Below are 11,645 nucleotides of genomic sequence, written 5' to 3'. Positions count from 1 at the left end.
GCTATAGAAGTTATGGCTATTAGTTATTACCATTGATTATAAATACTAGTATTTATAATCAATGCTATTACCAAATGTATGCAATTGTATCCAATAGACCTACCGCTGATACGACTTGAGTGATGGTGGCGTTGAGGGCGGACGATGGTGAACGGTCGCGTCGTCTGGAACTCCTGCGATCAGAGAAAGATATCGGTGAATAACTCTCTTCGAGTCCGGACGAACTAGGGTCGGCGATAATGTCATGTGGGGAAAGGAAGTTTTGTTCCTTCGAATCGGTAGTGGAGCACGTGCCGGTAGCTGTACTGGATCCGATGGCCGAGTCTGTTGATATCTCGGGAACCTTGAAGCGGGTCTTGAGAGTGTAATAGGGTGTAGCGTCCGACGGCTTGGTATTCATCGTGTGACGTGGGTTAGTTGTCACCGTAGCCCGTGACTTGAGGGCTGTTTTTCGGACGATATAGAAAATCCGAGCGTAACACACGACAATAGACAAGCAAGGCACCACGAATGCGCCCATGAACAGGATTTCCTTTGGCGACCGACCAACAGAGTCTGGAAGTATGGAGCACGAGCCAACGGTCACATCTAAACCGAATTGGCCCCATTTTCCAAGCCATGTGGGAATCAGTAACCCAAAACCACCGACCCAAGTCACCGTCACCATAACGCCCAAATAGAATTTCTTATACAACCTGTAAACCAATAAAATGCACAATAAGTATCCATATTTGCAAGTTACAAAACGATTTAGAATAATGGGTTTGGAAAGCAAACAATAATTTTCGTCTTGAAAACTTTTATATGAATTGCAAATATAGAAAATAACAGTAAAATTATGATGGCATCAGCTGTCTAATATACTTTTTTGTGTCAAAATGTCATATATATATATATGTAATGTTGTTATTTGTATATTAAAATTATTATTTTGAATTAAATTCACAAAATATAAAATTAATATCGTATGACAGTCATACTGCACCCGGTTCCTCGAACAACTCTGAGCTTAAAAAATATTTTACATTTTATGTATTATACTATTTTTTTTAAACTAAAAAGTGTTCATGACGATGACAGCTTAAGTCAAAAAAATTTCCAATATATTCATGAAACTTTCTATCAAACAAGTGACAAGTAATTTTCAGTGCATCTTCTTAAATTAAAGACAAATCCTGATAACAATAATATTTTTAAGTTAATTCATCCCACTAAATAAAATGAAAAAATGAAAAATGTGTAATTTAATTTAATAAATTGATTTAGCTGTTCAAAGTTTAATATACAATTAAATTACAAATATAATATACAGTTTATTGTTTATAATAAATTAATAAATGATAAGTTAAATAATTTATGAGATTTAAATCAATCTCTGTTACTAATATAACTAAAATAGGGATAATTAGACAAAATTATGTCCATATAAGTACTATATTATATTTGTTTTTTTTTTTTAAAACTTTTAGTAGGTAGTAATTACTATTGTTTTTGGAAAGGTCGTTTGAAATATGAAATGGAAAAAACCGTAATAAGATTGATTTAAAAAAATAAATAGTCATTATACAAAATAGTAATATTCATTTACTTTGGGTAAAGCGACGGATGTCCAATCATGATGTATCGATTGATGGTTATAGCCAGTATGGTAAATAGGGACACGGCTAACAAACCGTATCTGACTAACGGGAAGAGGCGGCAAAGCAATTGGCCGTGTATCCACGATCTATACCAGAACGTAGAGGCAGCCAGTGGTAAGTTGAAGCAACAAAAACTCAAATCTGACACGCTGAGGTTGATGATGAATACTGCTGTTGCGTTACGCACCTGAAACATACAATCATTCAGTTGTGTTAGTTAATTGACAACAAAAATCTTAAAATTTACGGACGTTAAAATGTTTGGACACAGAATACATATAACAGATGTAGTTTACATTATATTATCATATAGGTATCTACAATTAAATTAATAATTTGAATTAATTAATTATTACTATATATTTATAGAATATGACATAATATTTTCAATTATAAAATATGGTTTCGTAAGAACGATTTTATGATGTATATAATGAGTAATGACAGATTAAATAATTAGAAAAAGAATAACATGAAAACCAATCGATTGTAAGTATAATGTGGTTACCAGAACGTATCTGGCAACAAACAAGCGGAGGGGTCTGCGAGAGATAAGCAACTAGTAGAGATGACGTCCGAAAAATTGAATTATCGTTTTTGGCTGACACGTTAAATGACATAAAATGAAAAAAAGTATCCATTAAATGAGATGGGGGATAAAGAAATCTTCAATAAACTATATATCATATACACGTCCTATCCCAATATTATAAAGTTGAGAGCATGCAGTTGGACGCAAATGCGAATTACTCACACAAGAATTACTTTTCATATTTTTTTTCCCGAAAAAAATAACACAATGGATTTTGTGACTGTTTATTCGACAGAACACATACTATATGTATATGCATCTTCAGTGTGACTTTTTTTTTATTGGAAATTTGGTTTAGAAAATGTGAAGTAAATCTATAAAATATATTATACTTCACCGATTGAATCACACAACTGATCAATATCGGTACCAAATTTGTAATTTTGTTAATAATACAATTTATATCAATCTCATTTTATCGAGATTAAATAATAAACACAAGTGACGTGAAAAATTGAGCTGAAGTAAGTTTTTCAGAAAAAATGTATAGCTTACAAAAGTTAATTTTGATTTGATAAAAATGGCACGTGACTTTATTAAACTTATACATTCCGGTTCAGTCGTCTATAAAATGTGACTTGACGAGGCAGTGACAGACAAATAATAGTACCATTATTTTTTGATAAATAAACAAATATTATGTATTTGTATGTTTGAATTTTTATATAGTATTTTTCTTTCCAAAATACAATTTATATTTGATATTCGAAGTTCTGAACTTATGAAAATGTAGTACATTTTTTCGTTTTTTCCTTTGGCAATGAAGAACTTGGAATCCTCTTTAAAACGATAAAATTACTTTTAACTGTATTGTGATGATATTCATCTTAGAATGTTTGAATTTAATAGATCATAAAAGTTGATACAATATACTAATATACGAATAAAATATTGTATTATTACTTTTATCAAATCTGATGACATATTCTCTAATAAGAGTACAATTATCTTTAGACATTTTTTTAAAATTAAAAAAAACTACTGAAAATGTAGTTTTTTTATTGATCAGTGGTAATTTCATTTGAACGGCGTGGTAATAAATTTTCATTGGTTCCATGCATTTTTATTAAGATCTAGTGTTTTAGTGTTGACCATAAACATTAAATTGTTTGAATATTAGCCACATTACAGGATTTAGACAATGTCCTGTATATATTGATGGTTAAATTAATATAGCTAGTCAATACCTTTTAGACTGTGGTATAATCTCCATTCGTCAGATATTATTATAGGTATTATTATAGGTCCCGGCGGAACTTCTCTTTAGACAATTGGAATTATTATTTTTTTTTATCTCAATTTATCTTATACAATTTCAGTGGATCAGGGCGGACCGAGCATCGGTTCACACCCTAAACGAACGCTCATTTATCTTTGTTTCAAAGATGTTTGGATTCTTCTTTAAAATATACTATATATTATGTAGTGAATAGTAATGCATTGACAATAGAATGTTTTAGTTTAAATTTTCTCGAGAAGAAACCGCGGAAAACCTATTCACAAAAGAGTTCAACCTTTTAACATTGTCACGCATAATGGGAACGCGTACGGAGAAGAAACATAAATAATGAAAAAAAAAAGCATAATATGCATGTATTATACTATCAATGATGCATTTGTCCGGATGCAGTTTACGGGTTTGAATAGTCTGATTGTGGATTGTGTGTACAAATAACATGCGCTGGACAATGGACATTGTCGCGGTGATTCACCTCACTCGGACGAGTGTTTTACACGTAAGGTTTTATTTTTATTTTTCGGCTCACAATTATTGACATTTTACATTTTCATTGTTGCGCTTGCATCACGGAATAATAGGATTTATGACACGACAGAGTGTCTACTCCCGCAGTCACGCGAATTTATTTAGGCTTGCAGTACGTGATACTATAATCGGATGATACAACATTCATGATGATAAAATAACATTTTGGATTATTAAAAAGCTATGAACATTAAAGCGATTAATTGTGCCACGTATATCATATACCTACCCTAATTTAATTTAGGTATATCGTGATGTGCAAACAATTAAAAAAAAAAAATAATAACAAATGCGATTGATAATAATTATTATAAGCTCTGTTTTTACGCCGCAATGTACTTTACATAATATTATATTATAATTTATAATCTGAAATAAGATAATTTTACTAATGGTTAACAGTTAACTCAAATAGAATTATTTTGGTAAGTATAAGTAATCAATAGGTATCTCAGTTAGTCATACATATTGCACATTTGTACTGTCTACCGTTTTTTTTCCTGCGATAATGAGTGATTTGGTAAACGTCGGTATCTAGGTTTTGTGTAATAAACCTATTATCTTACTTGAATCGACTTGTCTTTGCCACCACCAGGGAATAATCGTGTGCAGCTATAACGTCTGATGCCGACGCACAATGCAAACTCATTAATTGCTGAACCCAGTAGAAAGCTTAAGTTTATTAATATCAATTTATTTAATAAATGACACTCGGTGGGCCCATAATATAGTAAAGGTTATTACAAACGACGTAACTGTTGACAGGCTGTATAAAACAAAGGTTATATAGATCTCAGGATCATAGTAAAAGATGATAAAATACAAAACCACTGAATGCCCACGAAAGATTCATTAAAAACAAATTATAACTGTAATAACTATTAAGGTGTGACGAGACAGCTTAAAAGTTAAGTACAATACCTTTCGTGGAAAACGTTTTTATTATAAAAGTTTGTTTTATATAAATACATTGTTCTACCTTCTAAAACATAATAATTTGTATCGTTATTCTTCTACCTAATATTATATTCTGTAACGATATTACTAATTTGTAATTACAAATAAACTGTATAAACTCGCAATGGTATAATGGCAATTGGAAATTATTATTATTTTTATTTTTTATATGCGTTACATTATTATAGACATGACATAAATAATGGAATACAATAAAATAAATTCCATGTAAACTATATATTGTATTCAAAACATTACATTTGTATTTCTATTATGTAAAAGTTATATGCATATTGCATAGTATAGAATTTATTTTTTTAAAAAAACAGGGTTGTATTATTTTTGGGTATCTAGGTTACAATATTATTATTTGAAATAAGAAACAGATAATACTTCCGAATTTTATTCTAAGTAATATCAATTTCGATTAATCTTTTGTACTGCTGACTGATTTTTAGAAAATTTAAACTAAATTTATTTATAAGGTAATATGTAGCTTGTAGATATATTTAACCTCTTACCACTAGTTTAATTTTATTTTTAGTATTTGTTTTTATTACATATATTATATTACTAGTTGAATTAGGTACCTAACCTAACCTACCCGGCGTCGCCCGGAAAAAAATTGTCATTTTTCAACTGCTTTTGGGTGGAACACGCTGTGGAAGCAATGTTTTTTTTAAGTGTAAATGATTTTATATTTTAATTTATAGGCATCTGGTGTTGTTCGTGAGGTTCGCTTGTGATAATGCGAGCAGTATATTATCATCTAGGCAATGTATCTACTGATGATCGCGGACCTGTGTGGTGCGTACGTAAGTTTATATTCTAAACTCTAAAGTATCACAGTTATACCAAGTTTGTCGTTTTTACTTAATTAAACCTATCAATCCACATACAATCAATTAATACAAAATCCTATCCTAACCTAACCAAACCTAACGATTAATACTAAAATCCGATGAATAAAAAAAACCAAACGTTCGTATGTATAGATAAAGAAAAAGAAAAAAAAAGGTGGGTAAGTGGATGTCACTCTGCTGTACAGTAGGTACAAGTGAGTCACTGTAATGGATGGTGTTAAATTTGAATTCAATGATATAATATCATTGTATAAGAAAAAAGATTCTGAACGAAAACGGTCAGTCAGCCTATGATATTACTAAGTATACTTGATGATATTATTGTGAATAAAGTAATTTATATATTTACTTAATTACGTGGAACCTTGTTTTAAAATTTCAATCCTTAGCTACAAAAGTTGAACATTTTATAAATTTTTAACTACAAAATAATTATTACATTTTAAATTTGATAAATTTTGTCAAAATTTAAACTTTAAATGCTTATAAAAAAAAATTGTGCCAATGTATTTTCAATATTTTTCAACTGTTATTGTAACAATATATCAGAAGCCTTGCATAAAATTTTCACGCTTTTCTACCCAACAAATAAAATTTTATTGATATTTATAGAAAAAAAACTAAAAAAATTGAGAACTGACAATGTCCGTAAACAGCTCAAAAAGAGTCAAATTATTTTCAAAATTTTATCGTGTGTAGAAAATACTAATAAAAACATTCAGTGAAATTTTCAAGTATCTACAGTCAAACGTTTTTCAATTACAACAAAATAAGAAAATTGTTACATGTGAATATCAAATGTTGTAAAAATATGAATTTCAAACGCTCATAAAAATTTAATTTGACTTTATTGTAGACATTTTTTTTTTAATAAAGGTAGACAAACTTATGGATGATATTGTATTACATTTTCAAATCTTAGATTGAAAAAGAAAAATTTTTTGAATTCTCAACTCAAAATAATTTGCTAATTTTCGTGATTTTTTCGTATTCTGTTAATATTTGAACTTTAAATGCTTATAAATAAAAACAGTGACTAAGGATTTTTAATATTTTTCAAATGTCATTGTAACAATATAGTAGGAGCTTTGTACTAAATGTTGAAGTTTTTTTACCCAACAAATAAAATTTTATCGATATTTGTAGAAAAAAAAACTAAAAAAAATAGTTACTGTAAATGTCCGTAAACAGCTCAAAATAATAATATAGAAAATGCTAATATAAACATTGAGTCAAAATTTCATGTACCTACGGTCATTTTTTTTAGAGTTACACCAAAAACCAAAATCGATTTTCTAGAAAACAGATTTTGTGTAAAATTTCCCGTTTTCCCTTAATTTTTCTTTTGTGTTTCATGTCGCGTTTGAAAACTACTGAGAAATTTTTACTTTTGACCCCCGAAAGTACCAACTAGATTCAATTTCTTATCAGAAAAGTTACTGTTGAAGAAATCCAAGCACTTTTACTGTTCTAAAAGGTGATGACAGACACAAAAAAAAAACACACATCATTGTAAAATCAATACATTCATCGCTTTGCTCAGAATCTAAAAACAGTGTAAAAACAATGAAAAAAATTGGTCGACTGAAACCGTGGTTCGAACTCGGGACACTCTGTCGAGCACTCTGTAGCCTGTACTAAAATACACAGGCTTATCGCATTAATAATAATAATTATTATTATTACTAAAACCAATAGCAACCATTTATAAACAAAAATGTCCATCGTAAATCTCAAAATCCCTGTTTGAGAACCTCCCCGGGTTGGACCTTTTATTTACCTTTGGTCACGACCAAATGTAGCCTAACTTCTTCCCCGTGATCTAATCTATATCTGTACCAAATTGTATCGCAATTAGATGAACGGTTTAGGAATGCATAAAGGTCAGACGGACAAACATTTATTTTTATACATATAGACATCTGGCTAATACATATACTATGGTAAGCAATATTTTTATTCATGTTATGGTATTGTATTTGTTTAACGTATAACTATACTTTTATTTTCAGAAAAAATTATTTTTGTATTTTTAATAAATTAAAAATGTTTAAAAAAAAAAAATATTTCAAATTTAAATCATTTGGTAAAATAATATTGTATATAATAAATGAATACAATTTGATTGAGTCAACAGTTAAGTAGAAATTAAAAATGTCAATTAATATACGAAATGATACCCAGAAATAATACGATACAAAAGTTAAATTACCGATTCTCTAAAAATATAAGGCTAGTGGTGAATGTCCTTTAAATAATATTCAAATTATTTAAGGTTATGATATCATTTTTAGTACGACCATGTTTTCTTAAGAATATGGTCGTTGGAATACATTATTAATTTTAGGGCCTGGATAAATTATGCATCACCAAGTACAAGTAAAATAAAATTAATACTTAGACAAAAAATAAATATTGCTGGTAATTATAAAGCACTTTGAGTAAAAAAAATGTATAAATGGCACTAAAAAGTTTTACATTTTACGTTATTTGTTTACTGCCAGCTATTACTAAAAAGCTATTTACGTGTGTACGTACTTTAGATTACATCGACACGTAGTGATAGTTAAAACTCTCGAGTCCTTAAATAATGCAATAATTTAAGCAATATACTAAACATAGGACAATTTAAAATCAAAATTAATATCAGTTTCGTAAAGTTACCTTTAAGCATCGTTAAATAAAATTTAGTTGCAGAATAAAGACATATTCTAAAGTTTTTCAATCTCATCATTCAAATGGATTTATTTGAATGTCTGATAAGAGTAGTAATGTCATTGTGTGTATTATAGTTATTTGACAGCCATTTTATTTTATCGGTGCTACAGTATCTTTTTTTACGTCTGTTCATAAAATAATACACACACACACAAATACTACTGGAACAGTTATGTTTTATAGAATTACAGTAGTTAAAAACAGGAATAAGGGTAAAGTACTAAAGTGACCACTATTAAAAGGCCAAGTACACGATTTGATAAAATAAAAATAATCATAATTTAATCTAAAAATCAATAATAATTCTTTTTTTCCAGAATTATTGTTTTTAAAATATGTCATAAAAATACTCGACTGCTGAAACTAGGAAAAAAATATATAGGTCATAGGCGTGTTTACGGAAGGGTCCAGGTGGGCACTGCCCCCCTCCAACAAAATCATGCTAGGATAAAAAAAAAAGTCGTGCGATGTGTACCCCGCAGGACCTATAGATTTTGATTAATTGTATACGCATTTATTAATTAGTGATTTTATTATCATATAATATTATGTTCATCATTTTATAAGTTAAAAATATCCAATTACCGATTATCATTTTAAAAATGTTTTTAGATATTTTACGGCTTGTTAAGATAATTTAAATTTTGTCAGAAACCCAAAATATTTAATACTGATTAGTTAATAGTGTTACAATTTGTATGTTGTTTACCTTGTATAATGGATGGGAAAAAAGTATTTTTATTGTTTTGACAATGGTTATACTTTTTAATCATAATTAAAAAATGAAATTTTTTTCATGTCTAAAAAAAAATAGGTCTTACAATTTAAAAATTTGTTGTTCCCCCTCGGCCACCAAAGTCTGAACACGCCTATGATGTAGGTAGAAGGTAAGTACCTATTACCAAATAGTATATTATATTATTATTGATATAACAATTCAATTTTGATTATTATTATTGTGGACTGTTTTAACATTTTCAAATAACCTACATGTTTTTAAATTTCATACAAATGTACACATTATTTTAATACGTAGGTATATGAGTTTTTTTTTCGAATTTATTTCAGTACCAAATGTATTTATTATAAATTAGAATTGTAAAAATTTCAGAAAAGATACAGTACCTAATAATAATTGTTATTTGAGTATTGGACACTCACCTAGCTTCGTAACTTTAACGCAGGATAGTAGTGTGTGATCCGTATATTATATTCGAAAGCGAAAATAAATCAACGCATTTGGAAATCAATTCAAAGTGGACTTAAGACTGGGCTTTTTAATATTCCTTTAAAAGTGTTGTCGTTTAAATTTCTCAAATATTTTTCAATGATTTTACCTTACGTTTATAGAAACTTTGAGAAAATCTAAAAATGATTTCTTCGAAATACTATCCAAATCAGATTTTCTAGTCTTTATAGGCGCTACGTAAAACTTATCGAAGACAAGAAAAAGTGCAAGCGGAAAATCTATAAAATGTTGCAGTTTAATAAAACATCAATATTCAATAGTCATGGATTTGCTCAAATCTAAATTATGCTACGACAAAAACCATTTAGATGCGAGTATTGTGACAATAGACTTGTAATTTTCAATAACAAACTCTATTATAAAACAGTTAATTTCTAGTGGATGATGGTAAAATCCATTTTAAGTTTAAAAAAAATTCCATCACGAATATATAAAATGTTAATTTGACATGATAAACAATTTTTTTTTATAAGTTATTTACGGTTTTTGTATACGTACCTACGCATATGGATCCTACGTATATGTACTTTTATATTACAAATTAATTTCTCTCATTTCTTTTTTATTTTGTTTGAATTCCGCGAGAATGACATGTGTCACAAAAACATACATTTTTAAAGCTATTATTATAATGTGAGATCCGTAGAACTTATAAGTTATAACTAGTTATCCGAGTTATAACTTATAAGTAATATATTATGTAGGTGTTGATTGTATAATTTTAAAACTTTTACGACTTAGTTTTTTTTCAAAAAATTTCTAAGAATAAATAATTTATATTTTTAAATATTTTGGATTAAAATATTCAAATAGGTACTTAACTGTAACTTTTATGAAAAATATTTTTTTACAGTGTTGCCTAATAATTAATAATATTATATAATTTAAAATTTTTACAAACAATCATTAATCTTTAAACAATAGTAGTTTATTTAGCATATAGATGGATTCAGATTAAATTATTGCCTAATAACAATGAACACTTCTTAATCCAATACACGTACAATAGTGGACAATGCAATTAAATCCGTAACAAAATTAGAAGCGTGAAAATCTGTGACGGGAAAAAAATTCGTATACCGATGGTTGTTCGTATTGATTAAACGGTGCATAGTAATTTACTGACACTTAACAACAACAAAAAACATATCCTCAGACTAATAAATACGTAAAAAACACCAATTTAGTTTTGAATAACAAATAAAAAAAAAATAACTGTGCGAGTTGGAAAAAGGAAAATTTATTAAATATTTATTTCAAATAAATGTATAGCACATTTATGATAATGGTTTTGTGTTGCACCGGTTACCTTTATAATTTCTCGTGATGTATTAACGGAACTTTCCATTCATTGTCCGTTTGTTTTCAGTGTGTGAATACCAAAAATCCGTACAGGGTTTCTTTGTATGCGTCCATCGGTTTTCGCGCAATACCTTTACTATTCGTTACTCGAAATAATAAACGTTACATTTTACTGGAACAATACTACGTAATAAAATGCCGAAATTCGCGCCCCAGATCCGCAGCTATATTATTGCTTTTTATTCGTGGGCGAAATCAATTAACTTTCACAGCGGTTGTGGACGAGGGTTGTAAGTAAGAAGGCGACCATAACGACGGAAAAAAATAACAGTATATATATATATATATATATATATTATATTGCGTTTATACCACAACAATATTTTTGTTCGCTCCGGAGGCTGCGGCGGCGCCAATTCATGAACGTACACAGCGTGCCCTGTCACGAAGGTCACGTACCCGCCGCGTCTGCTGTGCGTTGGTTGGCCTTTGTATTTTTATGCGTATAATTCGTCCAACGAAAGAATAAGAAGTATAACAGACACTCACACACACACAT

General features: G+C 28.9%; 1 protein-coding gene across 3 annotated transcripts in view; it reads right to left on the bottom strand.

Moving 5' to 3' along the window:
• The window catches only part of LOC132941022 (G-protein coupled receptor moody), a 175,596-nt gene that overhangs the window by 14,505 nt on the left and 149,446 nt on the right, over nucleotides 1-11,645 (bottom strand). For all 3 annotated transcript variants that reach the window (XM_061008868.1, XM_061008869.1, XM_061008870.1), the window contains 2 exons: nucleotides 1,589-1,827; nucleotides 104-695 (listed from right to left, as the gene is read on the bottom strand). In XM_061008868.1, the coding sequence (XP_060864851.1) occupies nucleotides 104-695; nucleotides 1,589-1,827 (831 nt within the window). The remainder of the gene's footprint in view (nucleotides 1-103; nucleotides 696-1,588; nucleotides 1,828-11,645) is intronic.

The sequence above is a fragment of the Metopolophium dirhodum genome, chromosome 3 (genome assembly GCF_019925205.1).
Source record: "Metopolophium dirhodum isolate CAU chromosome 3, ASM1992520v1, whole genome shotgun sequence".
NCBI classification, from domain to species: domain Eukaryota; kingdom Metazoa; phylum Arthropoda; class Insecta; order Hemiptera; family Aphididae; genus Metopolophium; species Metopolophium dirhodum.
This window is presented reverse-complemented; position numbering and strand designations above follow the sequence as displayed.